The following is a 27,265-nucleotide window of genomic DNA, read 5'->3' as shown; positions in this document are numbered from 1 at the left end:
GGAATATAGGCCTAGCTATAATTTTCAGAAAATTGTAAAGTCAACTTTACTTTGAAAAACTATCCTTCCATACTACATAAACTGAAATAGTTTCATCTGCTGCAAAATAAAGAAATCTTGGGCATTACTTACCATGTTGTGATGATCACAAGAACTTTACGTACACCCGGCCCAAAACGTCTGGACATGCCGTTCTTGCAGGATGTCACCTTCCTTATATATTCCGTGATTCTGGACTCCGGTCCTCATTCCACTCAACCACGGAATATTTAGCAATTTATGCAAAATAACCTCCGAAATATTGCGACAGTCTAATCACTTTGAAAATGGCAGCGTCACACATTCAACCAATCAAATTTGAGAGCTACAGATTTTGGAACTTCGACCAATCGCGTGAAAGTACGAAGACGGCCGAAAATTCTAGTCTTGTATTTATCTTTCGTAAATATGCTGTTATTATCTCGTTTGTTTAAATTTTCTGCTATTAGAAACTAATTCATAATTCATAGCTGTTTTTTTAAAACAAATACTAAGATTGTAATAATTTAAAATTGATTACGGAGTCACCCGAACTCTATCTACAGTCACTTCCGCTTCCATATTTTGAAATCGTCGATCTGTGAACATTGTGAGGAAAGGAAAGCAAAACAATGGGAGAAACACGTGGAGAGTATACAATCTATTTTGTGGACAACTTGTTAAAGGCTCCTAGAGTATTCTTATGGGGTATGCGACGTGTATAACACTGGAAGAAGCAGTCCTACCAAACTTGAAAAGCCACGAGGTCGAGTGGTAATGGCGCGCCCGTGCCGATGAACTTGCACGTTGTTTTCACAATCGGTATGCATATTTCTTATTCGTTTTCTTTAATATTATTATTTGATAAATCCTATAATTGCGTATTTGAGAAATAGATATTTATTTTTCAAAGTGACTTGTGGTAAAATCGCACCTGATAGTTGCCCGATGATGATCAATGTGAAATAATATATCGTTGTTTAAGTTCATAAATTTTAGTTGTTTTTGTTTTCATGTGACCAATTCTATCATAGGTTTTCCCAACTGCCGACTATTCCTTGTCAGATAATCCTAAAAATCCGGGAGATATAGCATAGCCTATCTAACTTTGAAGTTTGAGGAAGCAGACTGACTTTGAAGACGACAATGATGTTGATTGAATAATACCAGGATGCAGCATTGCAGAAAGTAATGACGGTAAACGTAATTCAATTCTTTAACATGAAATATTCAATTTATGACCTTTAATAAACCCAAGTAACTGTTGATAGATTATGTCCACAAAAAATAATAATAAGCATGTTACAATCACAGACACCTAAAATTTTAACAGTAAGTTGCATGTATTCATTTATAGGAAGGGGTGTGATATATGTTTTTTCAATCTATGGCATTATTTGTAACTTAAGGATAAAATTTCAGGTGCCTGTGTTACAGTTTTTAAAAAAAATTCTTTCATTAGAGGACATTGAAGATATATATATATATATGCCCCTGCGGTTGAATTTAAAAAAACAAAATTAACTCTGTGAACCTGTAGATCAAAGTGTCAGACATCTTTAGAATGAATTGTATGAACAACAATGCTGCACATCAGCATACTTTTGTTGAAGTGCTAACACGCTTCGTAAAGCATGCTGGTATAAAACAGTAACAAGTAAAGTTCATGCCCTCATTTATTTTTGAAAATGAAATTATTTTTTTTGAAAATTAAAATTGCAGAGAAAATGTTCAATTTCAGTTGATTTCTTGTGTTTCATTTTCAGGTATCTGACATGTCTTATGCCAATCAATTCCTCCAGAAGATGACACAAACTTTAAATTATGGAAGTTGCGAGCAAGAATTTTTCAAGGGAATGTCAGATGGAGAAGAAACATCAGTCAACAAGACAGTGTAAAATGATAAAGTATCTGTAATAGGTGCTTACCATATTCTGCCTATTGTGGATTCAGTGATGGTTTTTCAAACGAACTATGCTCATCAACCAAATGTCCTTAAAATTTGTGGAGTGCAGAGCCACTTTCAGGCGAGACAGTAGTGTGGTTCATTTTAGTGGACATGATTTTAGACGAGATGTGCTTTGTGAAACTTGAAACATTGTTCATTCATCATAGTGTAATGAGAACTGTTGTGGTCCATCATTCTATGCTTTAGTGAAGTAATGGAGATAATGTGAAGTACATGTGTAAATGCTCATATTCTGCACAACATATTTTTCAGTGACATTATTTCTTTGAGACCAAGCTCTGGACAGTTGATAGCCATTTATGTGTAGGACTTTATTTATTTTTCTGTGTGTGCAATAGCAACTGCCACTTGCAGTAAACCCAAACAAAGTGGAGAAATAATTTGTTGAGTTCAGAGATTACAATTTTTATTGTGTTATTTTGATGAGAAGATAGTATTAATAAGGTACAATGGTACATTGTATCTTATTGAAAAGGTTATTTAAGAGTTATCAGTAGAATTAGACTGCATGACAATTATTAGAATGGGAAACCTAGATGAAGTCAAAAGAAACTATACTGTATTTTACAGACTGTCCTGGAAATATCATGCAATAAATAATGTCTCCAGTGTTATTTAGAAGTATACTTCCTTATTATTTCATTATGCATGCAACTGATAAAGTTGTCTAAACTTAAAAGTTTGAAATCTTTCCTGTGAAGTTGAGAAGCTAAATCTTGCATCATGTTTTCCACAAGTTATAAGTTTTATATTTCAATTTAAAAATTAGTCAATTTTTATACAATGAAAATCACTGGGAAATTTTTTTAAGTCCAATTATAATACAAAATTAATACATATAAAATCAAAGATTTGGATTAAAAATGACTAAGTTAAAAAAAAATACAATTATAATACAGTGAAAAATCACTGAAATTTTTTAAGTCCAATTATAATACAAAATCAATACATATAAATTCAAAGATTTGGATTAAAAATGACTAAGTTTTTAAAAAAAATACAATTTTAATACAGTGAAAATGACTAAGTTTAATTTTGATACAAAAATAATATGCTTGAAAAAAAACTAAGTCCCTAAAAATACAAAAATAATATATTGAAAATAATCTAAGTCCAAAATGATACAAAAATAATACCCTTTAAAAAATCAAAGTCAGAATTTAATATAAAAATGAGTTACCCATTTTTTTTGTGATACAAAAATAATATATTTTTTTTGTATTATTTCAAAAAAGTACAAAAATGACTGTATTAATAATATATTAAAAATATACTTTTATGTATTATTTTTCCATATGGGTTATAAAACTTTTTGAGCACATTTTCATACTCAAACTCTGTGCTCTAAACAAATTTTATAAAATCACTCTCATACTCAAATGGAGTACACATGCTAAGATTTTTACATCGGGGCTTGTTCAGAGTTGTACTCAAAACAAACATGTCTGAGTTTGAGAATGAGTACGGTTAAAGTTTCATAATCTCCAGGACAGATCTTTCTTGACCCCAATCCTCTGCTGCTCATAGTTTTGTGCTAAACGATTTCAGGAAAATTGGACATTTTGTGGATTTTTTAACACAATCCAATACATTACTACCACTTGTGTCAATACACTTTGTGCTTAAAATGAGAATTTCTAAAAACATCCTACATATTATCAAAATCATTGAAAACACTTAGTACATACAAAGAGGAATGGCTTTATTTGAAAGTTCAGAAAATGTCTTCAATGAAACAAATAATAATTTGAACTGAGAATAGTTCGGATTTTCAAAATCAGAGGAGTGTATATACACATTCTTCGGATGAAAATAAGTAAATATAGCATAAGGTACATGTAAATGAGAAGATTTGGTATGTCAGTAACATCTATAATTTATGGTTACGAGGAGTTTCGGGTCAAAACAGACTTAACCCAAGTGATCTTAATATTCATGTTCAATGCTGCAGGTGCTCTCCACTTCTCAGACATTGCTTACATCAAAATAGTGAGAAGGGAGGGTATCTGGTTGTAGATTAAGAGCACTTTGAGAGGGTTGTTGGCTGTGTAATGTTGGTTGTGCAAACTTAAGAAACTCTCTGCTGAGTCGTTTCCATCATGGGGTATATTTAAATTAAAGTATGTACACAGAAGCAGCTAGGGTTCCAAATTATCACTCGCCCACTCACATTGGCAACTATACTTTGCTTGTGGGCACCCCAAATTTCTGTTCTCGTTGCCGAGTAATTGTCCGATCAACATTTTTCTTTCCGGCCGATCCGAGTTTAATTTCCGGTTGAGATTTTGCCACTTTGCGAGGCATTCCTGGGAGATCAAACCTTCCAAAACGTAAACCAGAAGAAGTTGAACAACCCAAGGTTTACTTTAAACGAAAAGAAAGCATCTGTTTTTACCAAAGTGGAAAGAAGGGGAGAATATGGTTTCGATGAGGGCGGAAATGGAATGGCATGTGCTGTGTGTATAGTGCTGTGTGTATAAAACATGACACGAAAGGTCCAATCATTACGACAACTTCTCCGAGTTATAAACTTGACAGCATTGTAAAGCTGAGAACTTTCGAAATCGCATAAAAAGTCTAAAGAAGCATGTGTTGAAGTCAGACGCCACGGAGATCATTAAGTCCATGAACTCTGATATTTTGCTAGGTTAACAAAATGAAAGGGCGAGAGAGATAGGTGTTTGAAAGAATTACAGAAATGGAAACAGAATCTGAATATTGATATTTGACTTTTTAAAATAAATTGAAATGTGACCTGATGTTTCTTTTTTCCTTGAAAAAAACACCAAGTTAATCAATTTCATATTGAGAAAATGCAACAGACCGGCCAGGATTCGAACCCAGGCTCCCTGAATCTCGTAGTCAGGTGCTCTACCTACTGAGCTATTTGGCCACCGGCGATTGAACCCGGCTGACCACTACATTCCTCTCTCCTTAACTGTCATCATACTTGAAGACAACAACCCAAGATCTTTTGCCCTTGGCAGGACTTTCACCTGCAAATCCAGGGTGGTGTACGGCACCAAATGTAACAGGAAGGGACAAAATGCAACAAAGTACAAAAGTACTAATTTGACAATGAAATCGCCTCATTCAAGCAATTAAAAATCGCCCGTGAAATATAGATTCTGATAGTTTAAATTATCAATATTTCATTACTATTTTGTAAGCACGAACAAGAACGAAATTTTATCTTCCGTGTTATACCGTAGGGTCTGGAATTAACAGTCGCCCACTCGCCATTTGCGACTAAATTTCCGAATGGGCAAATAAAAATTACAGTTCAAGTTGCCAACATGGCAATCAGAAAATTACGAAATGAATATTAATTTGCTTTTCAATTATGTCAGATCATTAGACGAAAGGTTTTTTTCTTTAGAAAAAGTTCGTGATCTGCAAAGTGCTTCATAATTAACTTTTAGAATCACTTCTCTGCAAAGCGTCTAAGTGATTTTGAATTACCGACAATGTGGCGATTTATAAATGGGGTCAGTGAACCCAAGAAACAAAAAACACATACAGGGTGATTACGATAAGACAAAAAGACAACAGAAGTTGTTAGAATGATGGAAGACCAACCGACTGTGGCTTGAAAACGCGGAAGCGACTTATTCGTATTGTGAGTTAATACTTCACACTACTTCTTTGGGAAAAAGGTTGGGAAACATGCTCGTCGTATGCATGGGGCATGGCATGTCGTATTGTGGTCGGTTGGTCTTCCATGATTTCAAACTTCCGTTATCTTTTTGTCTTATCGTATTCAACATGATACTCTTTTCTGTAATGCCATTAAATGTCACAGGGTTCCGATTGTTTGCTGCCAGTTGCATGTCGTATAAACCAAACAGCATAACAAAACATGAAAACTTTTCAAATAAAAGGTGTCAAAGTCAATGGGCGACTAAAATTTGATGTGCGCCTCCATAATTGCAAGGTTCAGTAGCCCACGTGGCTACCAAAGTTTTCAAGTTAGTTTCAAACCCTGTACCATGACACTCCATGGACATATTGTGTTACACGGAGGACTCTTGGACGCAAGGTTGGCACAGAAATTGCAACTTCAAAGGCATCAACCTTTTTAGGCTCACCCTAAAGAGTGGTCCACGGGGCCCCATCTTTTTCGGAGAATACTTGTGCCCTGTACTGTATGTCGTATAGATAAGTACTGGGCTCCAATATTTGAGGCATTAGAGAAACATGAGTACCATCAACCTTGACCTTTAACTTCTGACCTTGAAAAACAATAGACATCTTCCTATCATCATGGTGATCATATACACTAAGTTGTAATATTCTGGAGCTTACGGTTCGGTTTGTATCCTGCCCACAAGGTTTTCCTACTAGGTTTTCCTAAGAGATACTACGACCTTGACCTTTGATCTTGAAATACATTAGGCATCTTCCTATCATCATGGTGATCAAATGTATCAAGTTGTAAAATCCTGGAGCTTACGGTCTGGTCTGTATCCTGCCCACAAGGTCCAGACAGACAGATGGATGATGCCAAACCATATAATTATACATCCCGTATAAAAATAGATGAGAAATGATCAGATATTCTAGATTTTTTTTAACAATCAAGCAGAATTGGGACCCCCCCCCCCCCTTAAAACAACATCCCTTTTGTTTTATTTTTTAAAACATTCATCACTTCGATCAACAGCTGTTTTGTGTTCCTTTTCAATGTAAATATAATGTGAACAGGTACAAATGATCATGTTGCAATTTCATTTCCAGACTCATTGTTTATAGAAATCACAAAAGGTACTGTGAGCAATGCTCATTAAGAATAACCCCGCTTACTCCAATCTCCCAAAGAGTGTTGTTAATAGGTATAAATTACCTCTTTCCTGAGTGTAAAAAAGAAAGGGCATGACAAAACCTTGGGTAGTCTCTTCTCTAGGTGTGTGCTTGACCTTTGGACCCCAAAATCGATCGGGAACATCTTCGTCCCATAGGTAGTCCATATGTATGATATGGTGACTGTAGGTGGAGAGGATATATGCTTTAGAGCCCAGAAACCATATTGCTACTTTGATGTCCAGTCACTTGACCTTTGACCTTTTGGCCCCAAATTCAATAGAGAACATCTTTGTCCCATAGGTAGTCCATATGTATGATATGATGACTGTAGGTGGAGAGGATAATGCTTTAGAGCCCAGAAACCATATTGCTACTTTGATGTCCAGTCACTTGACCTTTGAGCCCCAAATTCAATAGAGAACATCTTTGTCCCATAGGTAGTCCATATGTATGATATGGTGACTGTAGGTGGAGAGGATAATGCTTTAGAGCCGGGAAACCATATTGCTACGATGTCCAGTGCACTTGACCTTTGGACCCTAAATTCGATTGGAAACATCTTCGTCCCAAGGGTAGTCAATATGTATGATATGGTGACTGTAGGTGGAAAGGATAACGCTTTAGAGCCCACAAACCATATTGCTACTTTGATGTCCAGTGTGCTTGACCTTTTGACCACAAATTCGATAGGGAACATCTTCATCCCATGGGTAGTCCATATGTATGATATGGTGACCATAGGTGGAAAGGATAACGCTTTAGAGCCTGGAAACCATTGCGTCTACAGACAGACGGATAACCAGATTCTAGTATCCTCCCACAACTTCCTTGCAGGGGATATAAATATAATCTCCCATGGTTTGTGGTTTGATATGATTTATACACAACTCGTTGGGAGATCCTGTATGTATCCACTGCTTTTTTCAATAAATACAAACAAAAGAAATGATGCATGATGGATTAACTCAATTCAGATATCTTGGGAATAAATTACATTCCATATGGTAAATTGTATTCATTTTACTTATAAAAAGCATCAATCCAGTTTTCCTTTTCAACATTTTGAAGAAGAAAGTTTGTTTCTAGCAAGTGTTGTTAAGGTGCAAAGAGTCTTTTTTGCCATGTGTATCATTTTCATGCTCAGTATTATTGCCTTTTTGCCATGTGTATCATTTTCATGCTTAGTATTATTGCCTTTTTGCCATGTGTATCATTTTCATGCTCAGTATTATTGCCTTTTTGTCATGTGTATCATTTTCATGCTTAGTATTATTGCCTTTTTGCCATGTGTATCATTTTCATGCTTAGTATTATTGCCTTTTTGCCATGTGTATCATTTTCATGCTCAGTATTATTGCCTTTTTGCCATGTGTATCATTTTCATGCTCAGTATTATTGCCTTTTTGCGATGTGTATCATTTTCATGCTTAGTATTATTGCCTTTTTGCCATGTGTATCATTTTCATGCTTAGTATTATTGCCTTTTTGCCATGTGTATCATTTTCATGCTCAGTATTATTGCCTCTAATGATACTCTAATGTTACTCTGTTACTTTACATAATGAGAAAAAAGACTTACTTCCCATGACATCCAGCATTTTAGGACTACTGACAGTGAGCCCCACCAGATTGCTGGCAGTGAATCTGTACGCTCCCTCATCTGTGTATACAGCGCTGTTTACCTTTAAAACAGGACCACTGACATCGTTTACACTGTCCTTGTATTTCTCGTCTGATATATCGATGTCGGTGAACGTTCCACTCATCTGTTTCTGCCAGGCTCCGTTCACAGCTGCTCGAGGACTGTCTGATATCATTGTCACTGTGGCAGTCAATGTAGCAGTCTTCCCATACACCACAGACACAGTGGCAGAGGAAGGGTTAATGGTTATTGTTGGTTTCTCTACAATAATGGTTGTATATATATTAACTACACAATGCTTCCATAATATATAGTATATCACTATATACTTTTACATGAATTTCCACTTGCTACACTATTTTTATTTATTTTCATACATAAACGTCAAACAAATTCGAAAACAATACATGTATGAGGGCTGTCCTAAAAGCTTGCAGACTGAGCTCATATATTTCAAAGAAATTTATAGGTTGATTTGAAAATCCATTAAAAAGTAGGAATTTGTAAGTAGGACACAGATGCCCCACCATGGTCAGAAATGAACTAAAGACAAAATCCACACAAAAGATTAAAGCAGCTACATGTGATCTACCATATTAAAACTGAGTAAAGTGTTATCAGATTCTATGCATCTTCATCAATAAATTAAACCACAATCCGGACCTTCACAAAATCCGACTAAAACGTCTTATAGCAAAGTCAAAATATGGAGAACAACACCTTGAGGTTTAAAAAGATTCTCACAAGTGGATACCATGGTAATAACCTTAAAGTTTATGTTTGAAAAACACTGAAATAATTGATACATTTTTACTGTTACCAAAAATGTAAACAAATGTGATCTTCAAGAATTAGAAGAGCATAGAATTTTAACAAGAGGCCTGTCACAATTTGAGTTTATTTCATTATGCTTGTTATGGCATTCCATAGTTTGTTCTCGCCACATAGTTGTTACGGATAGCTGGTCACGACTGTTCTGACCAGTTTGTGAGTGCTTACATGTTAGTTCTGACCATGCCATGAAAGTGTGAAGGTGTGACCTTCCAATGTGTGAAAATGAAATACCTGTGTGATCTCGAGTTATACCTGCATGTGTTGATTACTGGGCCTGCATTGTATGTAGTACAGATGTTTGAATGGTGCTCCTGTGTGGAAAGTGAGAACACAATTTTGAGCACTTCGATACCGGTGAGTGTGAACTGTTTATTTTAATTTGTTTACGTTAGGAAATTTTTTTTTCAGTTTTTTTAAATTTAACTTGTTTATATAACCAGTTTTATTTGTATTACACAATATACCCAACATATTCAAGTTTTCAGTGTATATATAGTGAATACGAAAAACCCCGACTGTTAGTGTGTAATTATAGGTGACCAGCTGTGTGTGTATTGCATGGCTCTAGCAGGTGCTCGCAACATGTACTGGTATATTACGGCATTTTGTGGACAGCGTTGGAGAACGACCTATAGAAATACTGGTAATATGTTGACGGCTACAGAGACGTTGAGGGAATGATGGACAAAGTGTCGCCACGTGTCTGAAGACAGCCAACGACTGTTGTATAAAGTGTGGTAACTCTCTAGTCAACACATTTTGTTTCGCTTTCCTGCGTAGCCTATTTCAAATTTAAGAGACAAGTTTGCTGGTTTCTTTACATAAGACAACATATATAACCAAACATTTAGCTTTGGTCGGGTACACATGTAATCGTCTGTAATTTCATATATTGTTTGTTTTTTATGTTGTTGGTTTTTTTTTCTTTTGTTCTTTTTTTGTTATTTGTATGAGTGTTGTATGTATGCATATGTGTGTAGGTGTTACTTGTGAAATTCAATGTGAGCACGATATTCGGATAATAAAGTTATTTCTACATATTCTTTGTCTTTCTTCAAAAAACGGTTTGCAGCAAGGTATTGCTTCCAAGCCATTATCACAAATTTGTGACAAGGCCCACAGGCCTTATCAGTCACCTGAGTACTAGTTTAAAGTATCACCAAGTCCCAAGCGCTATGAAATCTAGAAAAAAATTTCCTGTTCTGAATATCTAAGGGCTGTTCCAGAAATGATCAAATGGGGGGGGGGGTCGGGCGGCGAATGATATTTTTTTGTGTGGGTGGTCGTATTTTTTCAAATTTTAATTGCTCCGTGGTTGGACTGTTAAAAAAATATTTATTATGGGTAGTGGGTAGTTTCTATTGTTTTATTTTGTGCCACGTGGGTGTTGAGTTTTCAGAATATTTTTATTGTCACTCTTGTCGTGTTGGTTACAAAACATCGGAGGGAAAATTGAAAACGTGTTTTCGAAATCGAAAGTAACATAGAGCTATTCGAGTTGTCGCTCTTTGCAGCGTATAACTTTCCATTACGGCACTCTTCAAATTAGAGGCGCGTTTAGTAGGGTCTCTTTGGACGTGATGGCGGCGAACTCTGTTCTGTAGATTATTACAGTTTACAGTGCATCGATTTTGGGAATATTTTGAAACCAATAGGTATTCCGTTTTCTAATGAAAATAGGCAAACCTTAGTTGATTTATACGAGGGTACCGATGCGTTATATTTATCAGTCGGTGTGATGGTGATATAGAGGCCTCCGGGCGCGGGCTCCAAGAAGACGAACAATTCGTGGAAAAACATATCCATACCCATTTCATGATAATAGCATCGTTTGGACTCCCAATCTTTCCAACATTCCCGCCATAGATGCCTTTGATTGTTGATGTGACATCGTTTCTTCAGAACTACTGTGATACAATGTCGCACAGGCATTACCGCGTCACTGACTATAATGTTTGTCCCGAAAACCTCGCGAGATTTGTACCGTTTTCATTTTTAAAAATATTTTTGTGGTGGATCTGGTTAGTTTTTTTTTTTTATTTTATTAGATGGGTCATTGTAAAATGAGTTTATTAATTTGATGGGTCATGGGGTAATTTTTTATTTTTTTTTATGGGTGCTTGGTATATACAAAAGGTGCCTCCCGACCCCCCCATGTATTTATTTCTGGAATAGCCCTAAGCTAAATTCTAATATTCAGCAACAGTATAAAACAAGATGTGTTCCTAAAACTTCAATGCCCTCAAAAGTGCATACACTGATGAAAGGTTCTACATAATATAATATATGTATTAAAATTGAATGATATGACTATTTTTGACTCATCTTAAGAGTCAAAACCCTGGATTGAGAAATTCTCCATTTTTTTTTTTTTTGGTCATGCTTTTCAAATTATCAAATATGCATTTAGATTTGATACAGAATCAGCGAAGTCAAGTCCTTCAAATCACTATAATAATTTTGGTACAACCCTGTAAACAAACCCTTACCCCCTAGGGTCAGGAAATTTACACTTTTGGTAAAGGACTCCTACTTCTTTTAAATATCCATTTAGTTTTGATTTAGTATCAATAACATAAAAGATGATATCATTTATATGTTTTGCACATACATGCATACACTATATATACCAAATTTACAATTTATGTCCCCCTTGCCCTAAATATGCTTCCCCAGACCGAAAAAAACTATAACTAAGTTATAACTTTGTAACTAAAAAAAGTTACAAAAAAGTTATAACTAAGTTATCGGAGTTTGGAACCACTTCTTCAAAATAAGTTATACTTTACTTATAACTCGGGTACAAAAAAGTTATACTCATGTATAAGTTATCATCTTTTATTTCAACATGAATACAACAAGTGCATAAAAGTTATCAAAAAGTTATAATTCAAAAAAGTTATACTTTATAAAAGTTACAAAAAAGTTATACTTAAATTATAATCATATAAACAGCTGGAACAAAGTTACAAAAAAGTTATACCTGACAAAAGTTATCAAAAAGTTATACTTAGGTTATACCCGACAAAAGTTACAAAAAAGTTATCAAAAAGTTACATTCATATAAACTGCAGGAACAAAGTTACAAAAAAGTTAAACCCAAGAAAAGTTATAGAAAAAGTTACAAAAAAGTTATACCTTGTAAAAATTTAAAAAATAAAGTTACACAAAAGTTATACTAACAACAGTTATACCTAGCAAAAATTATAATAAATACAGGAATAACAAGAGGTACTGTGAGCAATGCTCACTAAGAATACCCCCCGCTTACCCCAATCTCCCAAAGGGTGTTGGTAATAGGTATAAACTACCTCTTTTCTGAGTGTAAAAAACAAATGGCATGACAAACCGAACCATATTGCTACTTCGATGTCCAGTGCGCGTGACCTTTGACCTTTTGACCCCAAAATCGATAGGGAACATCTTCATCCCATGGGTAGTCCATATGTATGATATGGTGACTGTAGGTGGAAAGGATAACGCTTTAGAGCCCGGAAACCATATTGCTACTTCGATGTCCAGTGCGCTTGACCTTTGACCTTTTGACCCCAAAATCGATAGGGAACATCTTCATCCCATGGGTAGTCCATATGTATGATATGGTGACGGTAGGTGGAAAGGATAACGCTTTAGAGCCCGGAAACCATATTGCTACTTCGATGTCCAGTGCGCTTGACCTTTGACCTTTTGACCCCAAAATCGATAGGGAACATCTTCATCCCATGGGTAGTCCATATGTATGATATGGTGACGGTAGGTGGAAATGATAATGCTTTAGAGTCCGGAAACCATTGTGTCTACAGACGGACGGACGGACTGACGGACGGACAGACGGACAACCTGATTCCAGTATACCCCCCCCCCCATAACTTGTTGCGGGGGGTATAACTAGTACTTATTGTAATGGGGACCGTTACAGATGTTCCCCAAACATTCCCCCATTCAGCAAGTGGTGTCATTTATTTCAGTACAAGTGGTTTTGACCATTGCAAACTGTGAAACATGTGAATATATAACTATTTTATAACGTTCAGTCCATTTCATGCTAATACAAATCAGTTATAAAGATCTGAGAGTTTTATGCACGTGCACGTACGTGCATATGAATAATTCGACCATCTCGATACATCAGAAGTCATACTATATGTGTAGAAGAGAAGTTTCACAACTGTTCAATGAAAAAGGAGAAATTAACGGCAACTCAAAACTACAAAGACCGAAATCAATGCACGTGCATACACGTGCGCGTGAGTACCACACAGCAATTTTGTTGATGCTATTCAATAGACATTTGAACAATATACTTACTATATGAATTTGGTATCGATTGCTTCACTCATAAGAAAGTTATTGAGATTTCAAAATCGTCCAATCAGAATTAAGCGCACGTGCATGCGCGTGCAGGGAAGTTATTTTGAGACTATTAATAAATTGAGAGGCCCGAAACATACCTGCAACCTAATTTTCAAACCTATTCATTGCAATCTAAAAATGTTATAGACCAATAATTAAATTTAGACGTCAAAAATTACAATGCACGCGCATTCACGCGCACGCAATTTTGATTATGGAGAATTTGTTGACACCATTTCATAGACATTCATATCATAGATCCTCAGGGTAAATTTGAATTCATTTCAGTTTTTAATTCAATAGTTATGACCATTTTAGTACCCGAAAAATGAAAGAAAAGCTATGCACGTGCATACACGCGCATGTGAGTATGACTCAGCATCAATATTGATGTCATTCAATAGACATTTGATAGATATACTTACAGTATGAATTTCATATTGTTTCCATCATTTATAAGAAAGTTATGGCGATTTGAAAATCGTCCAATCAGAATTAAGTACACGTGCATGCACGTGCTGGATAGTTATTTTGACTGTTTTTGTTTGTTAAGAATATCAAGATACATATACAATACAAGTTTGAAAAGATTTTGACAAAAAACAAAAAAGTTATGGTCATTGAAAGAATTGAATATTCAAATGTCAATGCACGTGCGTGCGCATGTGCGTTTTCAAATTTTATAACATAAATTTGTAGATATTTATAATCTTTACATATCCTGCAAATATCATTGAATTGTCTTAATTTACATGAAAGTTATAAACGGTTTTATCTTATCCAATCAAATTGAAGCACACGTGCATTCGCGTGCAGAATTGAAATTTTGACGATGCCAAAAGGTTAAGGGTCTCAATTTATACCTGCAATATAAAAATCAAACGATTTCATTGAAAAATAAAAAAGTTAGACGCATTCCAAAATTTGTAAACAAAAAGTCCAATGCACGTGCATGCACATGCATGCATTTTCAGACAAAATGACGTTCGTTCCGCACATCTACAAAGAGTATTCTATCATCCTAAAAAGGTTTCATCTTGATCCCTTCAGTAGTTTCTGAGAACACTCGTGGACAAAAAAGGGTGACAAGAATAAAGAAAGAATAATAATAATAATAATAAGAAGAAACAGAGTAAAACCAATATGTTCCCAAACTTTGTTTGGGGAACATTAATAAGACATATTAAAGTATTATAAATACAGGGATGATAACACATAAAAAGTAAAATAAATACAGGGATGATAACGCATAGCAGATTATAAACAGCTACTATTAGTATTATTAATTCATTTATAAAGTTGGCACCAAATTTTTTTTATAAAGAATAAATAAAATACCTATCACTAAGTCTTTGTACATGCTATAAAAAAATATAAATACAGTTATATCTAGCAAAAGGTAAAATAAATACAGGGATGATAACACATACATGTAAAAAGTAAAATAAATACAGGGATGATAACGCATAACAGATTATAAACAGCTACTATTGGTATTATTAATTCATTTATAAAGTTGGCACAGATTTTGTTATTAAAAGAATAAATAAAATACCTATCACTAAGTCTTTGTACATGCTATAAAAAATAAATATTACATAATACCTTATGAAAGGAGTCACGTATCATGTCTGCCTCCTATTCTCCAGGCTTACTAATGAGCTGATCTTTGTCCTCATCGAGAATTTCACAGTTGCCTCAGAATCCCTCCCCTTAATGACAGCATAATCTAAAAACAACAACAACAACAAAAAAACCCTCTAGTAATCATCTGTGATTGATTTTCCAATTTAAAAGATGGATATTTTACATTTTGAGGAGATATATTGTATATGTTTGAAAATTACAAGTTTTTTATTTTCACCTTATACGTCTTCACAAATTGAAAGAAATGTAGGTGACTGATTATTCTTAGAATATTCAAAGTTAAAACAATTTGTCATTAGTGTCATATAAACAATTTATTCATTGAATTTGAATCTCTTACCAAGAATAGTCTTTAAAATTGTCTTGTCGATTCCTTCCTTGCCATTGGAACCAGTCAAATTCCCTCTCCTAACCAGTTCCTCATTTGTGTAGAAGATGGACATCAGATAACGAGCCATACCCGTTCCACTTTTTTTTTACTAAGGACTCTAATATCCTTTGGGTATACATAGATGCCACTACCTGGCATCAGCTCCATCATCTAGAATAAGAAAAAGAAGTCAAGCTAAAAGAAAAGCAAAATCCATTTAAGCTTTTAAAGTACCTAAGTTTCACAAATCAATAATTTTCCACTCATTATCATTGTCCTGTGTTTTCTGTGTACTAGTGTATTTCTTTGGAATAAAATTTAGAAGTTTCCTTTGTATTTCTACAGTTTATCAACATTATTCCTTATAGCACTGTCCCTTAAGACCGACCAGTTAATGAAAAGAACAGGCTCATGAAAATATAAGGAGCCCAGGGTCGCAAGTTACCACTCACTAATGTGAAAAATTTTGGTCGTGGATGACAAACTCTTAAGGATGTTATCACCATCATGGTGACTAAGGTCTTTTACCAGAACTTTACCATTGTTTGATTCTTCTTGTGACTCCTTTAAAATCACTCATTCTGCACACACCAACTATTTTTATTCAATGTGATCATCTACCTACCTCTCATAATAATTAATTAAGAGGTCTATTTTGAGGGGAAATAATAGGCCTGTCAGACATGGGTTGTCATGCCTTACGTAATGGTATTTGAAAAAGAAAGAAATTTCTCTTCATATTTTTACTATTTCCTAACTACCCCATTTGGAATGGGACTGGTCTTCATGTGAAAAGCTTAAATTTCTAAACCCTATGTAGCCTAATGTAAATGTTTGGTTAAGAATTACCAAAGAATTTAATCTCTTGGGAGCCTTAAAAATGAAATGAATACAGATATTGTGAAACTATTGTCAAACAGGCTATATATTGGCAATTCGTACAATTCTGACTAACATTTTATTCATACTTTGTTTATATGCCTAATCAGTCTAATTGCTGACAAAACTTACATTGTGGTTCTCGGCTATCTCTTTAGGAACATGTCCTGCTCTGGGATGCCCATCTCTCTGGGTAATCCAATCACCTGTAAAAATTATTCATTTACTTTTTAAACTAGAAATAATAACTCTGGAAGATTTCTGAAAACACATTATAATTCTTTTCAATAAGAGGCTGTGAAATTTAACCCTTATCCCAAAAGAAAGGTCTTTAATAATAAATCAACCACATGCAACTAAGGCCATTGTGTTGAGTCATGCATAGTAATCTATCACTATATTCAGAAAAACAGATACAAGCAAAAGGTCTTACCAGTCACTAACTGTGATGATTTATGAAGCTCAAGTTCCTCCTGAGCTTTCGAAAGCTGCTTCTTTACTCTCTCTAACTCCCTTTCCTTTTCCTTTAAAGAGGCCTTGCAGCAAGCATTATTGCAGGGCATTGTTTTTGGCTCCCCCATCTGTTAAAAATAAGCAAGACATGAGCATAGAGAAAGAATAATGATACTGAAAATAAAACTTTAAAATGTTTCAGTGGAATGGGCTCATTCTCAAAAATAATGTAGAAGTCATTGCCCATTTTCTTTTGGTGATCAATAAAATATTAAAGCACACATATCAGTCTATCAGTCACAAATATTATGTACCTCATCTGTACTGCTTGGAACAATGTTCTATCCAAGAAGCTAGTCGTCAAGAACTTGGTCTCCTTCAAAAATCTCATCAGCTATCCCTTGAATCTGGTAGGAAGAAAACAGATGTTAATCAAAAGATCTTATTAAATCAGAGTGCTGACCATGCTGACCTTTTCTTGTCGAGTTGTTAAGAAATTTTAAAAACTTTTTAATTAAATTCAGTTAGAATTTAATAAAAGTATTCCCTTGTCATTATTATTGTGAACATAAACATTAGTTTTTCTTCTTTAATAATTGAATTTTGATTACCTCTGCAAGTTGTTGTTGCTGTTGTTGTTGAATAAGTGTACTGCATGGTGTTAACCTGACCTAACTGGTGATTAGGTGGCTGTCCAAACCGTCTGAAGCGTGGCTGTAGTGGAGCAACGTTTTGGTCAGAATCGTAGTTAATTTCCTGGAATTGGCCTTGTGCACTGCTACGCTGTACTTCTGATGATAGTCGGGGCTGGACATGTTCCTGTTGCTGATGGGAGGTGCTCTGGTTCATATCATAATGCAGCTGTGGGTAGCAATGGTTCATATCAAAATGCTGCGGTGAGTTTACCAAGTGTTGATGGGTAGGGTTTTGACTCCGATGTTCAACAAGCTGACCATCTAAAGACAGTAACTGGTGTTGCTGCTGTGCATCTAAATACGGTCGAAATGGATGGAATGTCTGATTCAGAGATGGATCTGGTTGGTAAGTGTGATGTTGTGAAGGAGGGAACCGAGACTCGTAGGGAGGTTCAGTTGACTGATCCAGTTGGTTCGTGGAAGAGGTCTGCAAAATCAGTACGATAGAATTACAAATATATCTCCAACATTTTCCCTCATTTTATATTTTTTTCAGCAAATGATTAATATTAATACAAAAGTTTGAACAATATGCCCAGAAATACCTAATGTATGTAAATTCTCAGACGTCAAAATAACCAATGATTAGACTGATCAGTCTCCTCCCCCTTTTTCCAGTCATTAGTAAAGAAACTGAATCATTAAAGTAGTACTTTTTCTTTTCTTTAAATAAAATTAATTTTCCACTGTCAAATGTAAGACTGAATTAAAGAAATAGGGAACCAACATTCCATATGGATAGCCAAAGTGACCAAAAATATGTATAAATTTGTTTATGTCCCTCTTGTGTTAAAACAAGCTCGATAAAGGTATTACCTGATGCTTAAAGATGTGTAGCGATTGTAGAAAATCTGCATTCTTCTTCAAGCCAATCTCTCTTTTCCTCTTCTTCTCTTCCCTCTTTTTTTCTTTTTCTGCTTTGTTTTCTGGAATAGACAAAAGCTTACAATCAATTGTAATATATTCACTAAGGCCAAATAAAATAATATGTGTGGTTACAGTTACACTCCCTTGAAAAATAGGGTAGGTAGGTTGGGGTTTTATTTTTTATGTGAAATTTTAGAATAGATGGAAGCACTTTTTCCTTTTAATTTCACTTCTTTGCATGTACCATTTATATATGGTGTGATATATACCAATCAAAATTGGTAGGGATCACCCTACTAGTTTTGACAATTCTTATATATGTATGCAAATAAAAAAATAAACACAGAAAAAAAACTGGAGAAAAACTGAAATATGTGAAAAATTTACAGACAGACAGTGGTCATACACTGGTTGAAACTTTAAATTTTCTTCTTTCAAAAAGCAGAGTTAAAAATCAATACAAGCAAGACTTCAACTTACCTTTGTTCTCCTGGCTCCTTGCCCTTTTCGCAATACTTTTTCATCCTTTTATGGTAGCAGGATTGTCTGGAAATAAAAAAAAACAAAAAAAAAACATTCAAATATTGACAGATAATTAGAATTATATCTGACTGTTATTTAAATAAGGTTGACTTTAAAAAAAAACATTTCTATTACCGGTACTTTTATACAATTTATTCAACTCTAGACTACTGTGTTGATTGGTACATGTACTGCTCAAGAGGAATGCAAGACAAGGTTAAAACCCAAGTTAACACACAAAACGTGACATTTACAATAGCCTATTTAAAGTATCACAAAAAGTGAGAATAAAAATATTAGTTTCTTCAGAAACATTCAAACATACCATTTAAGCTTATAAAAAAAAAATGCAGGTTATACATGTATACTATATATTTGATGAAAGCCAAAAGTGAAAACATTTTCTTACCTGTTGTAACAACTACATCATTATTCATTTCCTCATGAGTTTCACCTTCTCCTAAAAACAACAATCAGATATTTAAAATTCTAAAATAGCTATTACAAAAAAACCTTTTATTCTTGTTTTTACTGAAAATAATAGTATGATACAAAACACTATTGTCTTATGGCTTAAGGTTGAACGATCCTCATGTGATGTCATAAGTTTTTGTAAAAATCTTTTAAATCAAACTTTGTGCATGATAGAAATCTAATATTGATCTTTCAGAAGAATTTTATTCACTGAGTAAAATAAAAAATTTGGTAAACTATTGATACTGAAAAAAGTTTATATTTGCCAGAGATTTAATCAATAATTTATAATTTTAAAAAAATTGCCAAGGACAACTAGTTCTAATTGTAACGGGGACCTTACATATGTTCCCCAAACCTCCCCCAATTAAAAAGTGATGTCATTTGTAAACCTATAGCAAAAAATCCCTTTATTTTAGCCTTTAATTACATGTAGTGCGTTCAATATGGACATTTCAGTACCAAGAAATGAAAGCGTTGCACGTGCATACACGCGCATGCATGTATGATTCCGCATTTTTGTTGATGTCATTCAACAGGCATTTGTATCATATACCCACAGTATGAATTTCATAACGTTTCCATCAAATATAAGGAAGTTATAGCGATTTTAAAATTGTCCAATCAGAATTCAGTACACATGCATAGCAGTAATATTAACCACAGCAATTTGTAAGGAATATCAAGACACATCTAAACCCCTAATATAAATAGAATTTGATGAAAAACAAAAACGTTATCGTCCTCTAAAAATTGAATATTTGAAAAACGATGCACGCGCATGCGCGTTAGCATTTTTTGTTACACTAATATATAGATACACATATTATATACCTATACTGTGAATATCAACTCATTCCCTTTATAAGTAATTTTGACCATGCAAATCACTTAAGGGTCTCAATATCTACCTATGATATGAATATCAAGCCATTTCAATGAACAACAACAAAGTTAGACTGATTCCAAAGTTAGTGTACGAAAATTGGGATGCACGTGGGGCCATATGGGTGATCAAAGTTTAACATAGGTTTCATATCGATCCCTTCAATATTCTGATTTTTCATACCAAAATTGCAATGCACATGCGCGCGCGTGCAGTCAAAATGACTATCGTTCTGCACATCTACAAACGCTATACTATCATCCTGGAAAGTTTGATATTGATGCCTTTTGTAGTTTCTGAGAACAATACCGGTTAAGAAAGTACCGGACAAAAAGAATAACAAGCTATAACCACAGGGGCATCTTATCCGCTCTGTTCTCTATCACACATATATAAATACACAAGGGAAGAATCGAAAGTAGCACACGATTTGTAAACAAAGTAAAAAAACACCTTACTTGAAACAAGAGGCCCAGGGGCCTTATAGGTCACTTGAGTATCATGTAACAACCTTCCAATGTTTGAATTAGGTTTGTGTTTAAATATAAGAATTTTACTTTTGGATGGAAGAAACATTGAATAGCTATGTGGTCAGCCCCGCCTTTGCACCAGAACCCCTGACCCAGGGGCCATAAATTTCAGTTTTGAAAGAAGCATCCTTGATCATCATTATCATACTATTAGTTTGTCTACTTAATACCCAGCAGCAGAGGAGAAGATTTTCAAAGAAATAAAATGCATTTTCACTATATGATCAATAGGGCCCCACCCTAATACCAGAACCCCTGACCCAGGGGCCATGAAATTCACAATTTTGAAAGAGGCATCCTTGCTCATCATAACCATGCTATTGGTTTGTCCACTTAATACCCAAGGACAGAAAAGAAGATTTTCAAAGAAATAATGCATTTTCACTATATGACTTATAGAGCCCCACCCTAGCACCAGAACCCCTGATCCAGGGGCCATGAATTTCACAATTTTTAAGAAGAGGTACTGTGAGCAATGCTCACTAAGAATACCCCCCGCTTACCCCAATCTCCCAAAGGGTGTTGGTAATAGGTATAAACTACCTCTTTTCTGAGTGTTGCTACTTCGATGTCCAGTGCACATGACCTTTGACCTTTTGACCCCAAAATCGATAGGAACATCTTCATCCCATGGGTAGTCCATATGTATGATGATATGGTGACTGTAGGTGGAAAGGATAACGCTTTAGAGCCCGGAAACCATATTGCTACTTCAATCTCCAGTGCGCGTGACCTTTGACATTTTGACCCCAAAATCGATAGGGAACATCTTCATCCTATGGGTAGTCCATATGTATGATATGGTGACTGTAGGTGGAAAGGATAACACTTTAGAGCCCAGAAACCATATTGCTACTTCAATGTCCAGTGCGCTTGACCTTTGACCTTTTGACCCCAAAATCGATAGGGACATCTTCATCTTATGGGTAGTCCATATGTATGATATGGTGACTGTAGGTGGAAAGGATAACACTTTAGAGCCCGGAAACCATATTGCTACTTCGATGTCCAGTGTGCTTGACCTTTGACCTTTTGACCCCAAAATCGATAGGGAATATCTTCATCCCATGGGTAGTCCATATATATGATATGGTGACGGTAGGTGGAAAGGATAATGCTTTAGAGCCCGGAAACCATTGCGTCTACAGACGGATGGATGGACGGACGGACAGACGGACAACCCGATTCCAGTATACCCCCACAACTTGTTGCGGGGGGTATAAAGAGGCATCCTTGCTCATCATTACCATGCTATTAGTTTGTCTACTTAATACCCAGGGACAGAGAAGATTTTCAAAGAATTTCTACACTTTCACTATATGACCAATAGAGCCCCACCCTAACACAAGAACCCCTGCCCCAGGGGCCATGAATTTCACAATTTTGGTAGAGGGCTCAACGCTCATTATAATTATGCCCACAGTTTGGCTTCTTGATGTCCAGGAGTAAAGAAGAAGATTTTTTAAAATTACACTCATTTTGATGGTTTTTGCCCCACCCCTCACGCCCCAGGGGGGCAGGGACCACGAATTTCACAATTTTTGTTCCCCTCCACCCACAGATGCTATATGCCAAAATTGGTTGAAATTGGTTCAGGGGTTTCAGAGAAGAAGCTGAAAATGTTCAAATGTTAACGCACGACGCACGACGACGGACAAAAACAGATAGCAATAGGTCACCTGAATGAATTCAGGTGACCTAAAAAGTTACACAAATCCTCGTATGCACTGATGTATTAATGATGTCCTAGAACTTATCCAGACTAAAATAATCCAAATATTCCCAATGTAAATAGGTTTTATCCAAATAAAATCCCAGCTTGCTGCACAGTTTTGAACTCTTAGACCAAGAAAAGATAACTCTACCTCAAACGACAACTTCCGGTTTTTGGATCAACAAAGTAGGAGGTAAATTCTAAATTATATTTTAAATTATCAATTTTTGAAAAAAATATCTATTTTATGGTAAGCATGAAATTGACATACTTTTATTGTAATTCAATTAGCGTAATTCATCGCACAATTTTTGGTAAACAGTCGGGTTTAATTAAAAAAAAAAGGGGGGGGGGAAATAAAATGGAAAAGAATTACATTACAATAAAAAAAAAAAAAGTAATAATAATAATATAAAATAAATAATTAAAAATAGTAGCTTCTTTAATTTGTATAAATTTCAATTAATATATTCATTTATATAAAATTTATATAAGAATATATTGTTCTGAAATTAAATACTTATTAATATGTAACTCCTGAAACTAGACAAGTATGCTCAGTCGGCTTTGTGATATTTTTATTATGCTACTAACTTGTAGGCCTATATATTTTTCTATACTATTTCTGGATTATGTATATATATATATATATATATATATATATATATATATATATATATTCTTCAAGTTCTTGTCTATATTTGAATTTTTTTTATTCAATGTGTAGGAAAATTATTTTAATTGCTCATCTGTTTCGGTAATTAATTGAATGACCCAGTTATTATATATTCATACTAACCATATAAGGGTATAATACCATTTAATTGGGGGGGGGGGGGGGGGGGGGGCTGACAAATTTTCAAGTTAGATTATTTATTCTCATGCCGTTAAAGGACAGAATCTTCATTTCCACAATGATCAGGGACAGATTACTTATTTTTCCTTACCTTTAAAATGGAAAATTGCATAACTCAAAAACTCTTTATTTTGTGTGAAGAGGGGGGGGGGGGGGGGGGGGGGGGGTAGCACCAGACAGGGACAGATTACAGTTGAGGACAGATGATTTATTTTCATCATTTTTGAAGACACATTATACATTTCTAAAATCTGCTTTTCTTTTGTAATATAAAGTCAAGTTACTTTCTCATATTTGGTTGGGTTTTTTTTAGGGGGGGGGGTCTTTTTTATTTATTCATTTATTTTTTGTAATTCAAAGTTGAAAAGTTAAAGGAAAATCTATTGTATAATTGCCTATTATATTACAATATTTCTTTTCAGACATTGATTTACAAATTAACGCCTATTTACTTTATTGATCCTTGATTTTATGCTACTCAAATATAGATTCCAAAAACCGGAAGTTGTCGTATGTGCATACGAGGATTTGTGTAACTTTTTTCAAGTAAGGTGTTTTTGACTTCGTTTACAAATCGTGTGCTACTTTCGATTCTTCCCTTGTGTATTTATATATGTGTGATAGAGAACAGAGCGGGTAAGATGCCCCTGTGCTATAACTGTGTTGGGATGCCAACACAAATGTCTCCGAACACCTCCCCATGTCGAAAATGGTTTTTGATGCCAGATATGCACTCAGGATCCTCAAAAAACCCTAGAAACAAAATTGGGTTGAAATCCGACAGACTTGATTTTTGGCCGCCATTTTCTTCAATGGCGGTCATTTTGAAACATTTGAAAATAAATCGGAAGGAAATACTGATGCTAGAAATGATTTGTGGACCCTCCATTTACCCCAGAACCCAAATGTTGTAGAGATTTTAACACTTTCAAATATTTCGGTATATGGTGGCCATTTTGAATATGGTGGCTCAAAAAAAAATTTTGATGGTGGAAATGGACTTGGGGTCACCAAATTATCCTAGAAATAGAATTTGGTTGAAATCGGACAACCTTGATTTTTTGACGTTTTTTGGCCGCCATTTTGAAAATTTGAAAAGTTGATTGCACCCCTCCTGATGTTAATTTAAGAGATGATTCCTTTTGTATACATGTCCGACATCTTTAAAAATGTGACATACACATTGTCTTTGGTTATTATTTAAATCTACCCCCCTCCCCCGAAGTACAAACGATAAGATAATCTCCAAAACAGATCAATTAACATGGGATTTACTAAGCACTCTTGATAAAATTTATTTTGGACAATGCAGTGTCCCGTGATTACTCAGTGACATTAAAAATTATTCTAAGCTACATTTCAAATGACTATGAGAAATACCTTTTTGTTCTTGGTTCTTTTCTGAAATGTAATCCTCTGCCAATTTCTCCAACTGCTTCTTCCCATCTGTTGTGGAACCTGCAAAATTGATATATAGATAAATACTAAATAGGGTAAATATTTTTTTCCAGAAAAGAATTTGGGAAGAGAATTTCTATACTATTATAAAGACATTTTCTTCAACTGATTTTTACTTTTCTAATTCATTACCGTACTTTTATTATTTAAAATTTTTTGTTTGTCCACATTAAAAAATGCAGTTTAATGAAATGGAGGGAAAGCTGGCTTAATTACATATAAGGATGTATAGTCAATCCGCAGTTTTAAATATTCTCAAATTTAAAATAAATCCTGACAAAATTTGTGTTTAAACATTGTTAACAGAAACTTGCTTGAATGTATACCTCTAATTGCGAAGATCTTCGCGGGATGGACGCCAGGAAATCCATGGCAGCTGGCTTTTACTAAATCTCCGACCTTGTATAGGGAAAACTCCTTTCTAGGATCCTTGATCCGTGACAAGGTTATAATGCTAACCTTTTCTTCCTCTGTCCATTCCACGAGGGCATACATGGTTCGTTAAACAAATTATACAATCTTTCACCTTTCTCCTACTGAACTTCTTGAACCGATGCTAGGCGTATCCTGTTTGAAAAATGGAGAGCGGAGCCAATGAAAATCCTTTTCCTGTCCCTTTTCAAATTTGACCAATCAGCGATTAGAGTTATATTACGGAAATTCCGGAATCAAGTAAATAAAAACCTTCATGACTTCAAATAATTAAAATCTGTAGAGTAAAAACGTGAAAATTTGTTCCTAGTAATTCATCAGTTATGCTTAAATTTACGAGGAACAATCAAACGTATTTTTCTTAATTACGTAAATACCCGATTGCTACACTTCCGGTTATTTCGGCTGTAAACGAAGAAGGCGCCATTTTGAAAAGAAAGGAAAGCGAAATACTGCACTGTTCCGAAGGTATGAACCCACACAAACGGGGTCGCTACCAGGTTTTCCGTGCCGATAAATCTGTTCCAACACCCAAAGTATCCCTTTGGCGTATGAAACAAGAGACCGACAACATAGCAGAAGATTTCGACAAACGAAGTGTGGCGTCTGAAACTGCCGACCCTGTCGCCATTATCGATGCATTTCATGAGAAATCATTTAGCCAGGTTAGTTCTCGTTATAATTATGTATCGTAATTGTTAATATATTTTCTAATGCTTAAGAATGATCCAATACTCATCATCATAATTTACAAGTCCGGCACAATCTTTTGATTTAGAATTTGCTATTGTAGCTATTCTATTTACTACATTTTTATTTAATATGTTGACAGTGCTACCGTTCGAGCGAGCGCAGCTTCATGTATGTACATATTTTGTAATGTTCATGCTTGATCAGGTTCAATTTAAACAATATCTATTTGCCAAATACTCATGACATGAATGATCCAATCCCACTGTTTTATATTAAAAATCTTGGTACCTTAGTTTGACGTATTTTCTTTTGTTAAAAGTGTGGGTTATCTGTACATAACCCACACTTTTCTTCAAACCCACAAACTCAAAAAAACAACATCACATCCACTGTATGAAGTTCCTCCAAATCAAAATTGCACATATCAAACACGGATCACTGACTCAGACTAAGTTCTCCAAATAAATATTGTAAGAAGTTTAGATGCAATGTCAAGCGGCTTTATTTATTTATATTCTTTAATTTATTTACGTCAGCAGTAACATTGTGATATACGCATCATAGATTATACAACCGATATAATCTAATTCTTCTTTTGTCAACCAAATGGCATGTTGCACTGAACACTATATAGAAACATTTGTGCCATTTATGTAACAGATTATAGCTTTGACACTATTTGTATTGTTTTTAGTTGCTTCAAGATGTTGATGAAGATCCTGCTTTGATGGAGGGAGCAATTCCGAATGAGACGGATGCAGATGAAGAGTTTGACATATTCAACAGTGAAATTGAGGACCCAAAAGATGAAATTGACAGTGATGGTGATTCAAATGCAAGTATGTGTTATTTATAGGTCAGGACTAATAAATAATGTCTGGTTCCGGTTGTCCGACTATCCTTAGTTTTTACCCCCAACCCTACACTTTTTTGTGGACTATTTCCAAAATCAGTTACTGTATTTGGACGAATATATGACAGAAAATCATCCTTTGTTCCATTTCAATGTTGATTTTCCTAATTGAATCTGTACTAGATCCATTCCCAATGGGTAGAGAAAAAAATCACTGAAGCATGAAATGCTTAATTCATGATTGCTAATGCGTAACTGTATGTTATAATTTTTATTTGTATTTTGTAAAATGCAGTGCATATTTCTGCAATTACGCA

The 27,265-nt window shown here is 34.8% G+C and overlaps 2 protein-coding genes and 2 long non-coding RNA genes across 4 annotated transcripts in view; 1 reads left to right on the top strand and 3 right to left on the bottom strand.

Moving 5' to 3' along the window:
* The window catches only part of LOC125673160 (titin-like), a 268,458-nt gene that overhangs the window by 196,837 nt on the left and 44,356 nt on the right, over positions 1–27,265 (bottom strand). The gene's annotated exons all lie outside the window — the stretch shown is intronic.
* LOC130053433 (uncharacterized) lies at positions 580–2,601 on the top strand. Its single transcript, XR_008802018.1, has 3 exons — positions 580–840; positions 1,053–1,215; positions 1,785–2,601. It is a non-coding gene; the product is annotated as an uncharacterized LOC130053433 (long non-coding RNA).
* LOC130053432 (uncharacterized) lies at positions 15,363–17,088 on the bottom strand. The gene is made up of 3 exons (XM_056160705.1): positions 16,949–17,088; positions 16,648–16,721; positions 15,363–15,807 (listed from the first exon to the last, which is right to left on the bottom strand). Exons 1-3 carry the CDS (start codon positions 17,076–17,078, stop codon positions 15,709–15,711), a joined length of 303 nt encoding a protein of 100 aa, XP_056016680.1. The 5' UTR covers positions 17,079–17,088; the 3' UTR covers positions 15,363–15,708.
* On the bottom strand, positions 17,797–25,333 carry LOC130053439 (uncharacterized). Its single transcript, XR_008802027.1, has 5 exons — positions 24,893–25,333; positions 19,462–19,512; positions 19,011–19,076; positions 18,480–18,589; positions 17,797–18,090 (listed from the first exon to the last, which is right to left on the bottom strand). It is a non-coding gene; the product is annotated as an uncharacterized LOC130053439 (long non-coding RNA).

Source organism: Ostrea edulis, chromosome 3 (assembly GCF_947568905.1).
Source record: "Ostrea edulis chromosome 3, xbOstEdul1.1, whole genome shotgun sequence".
NCBI lineage: Eukaryota > Metazoa > Mollusca > Bivalvia > Ostreida > Ostreidae > Ostrea > Ostrea edulis.
This window is presented reverse-complemented; position numbering and strand designations above follow the sequence as displayed.

Bases quoted from the DNA above. Each gene is read 5' to 3' on its own strand.
- LOC130053432 (XM_056160705.1), bottom strand. From the start codon at position 17,078: ATGCCCTGCAATAATGCTTGCTGCAAGGCCTCTTTAAAGGAAAAGGAA. The intron at 16,722-16,948 runs GTAAGACCTTTT...TAATTTTTACAG, and splicing joins ATCATCACAGTTAGTGACTG to GTGATTGGATTACCCAGAGA. The intron at 15,808-16,647 runs GTAAGTTTTGTC...TTCTTATTCTAG, and splicing joins AGATAGCCGAGAACCACAAT to ATGATGGAGCTGATGCCAGG.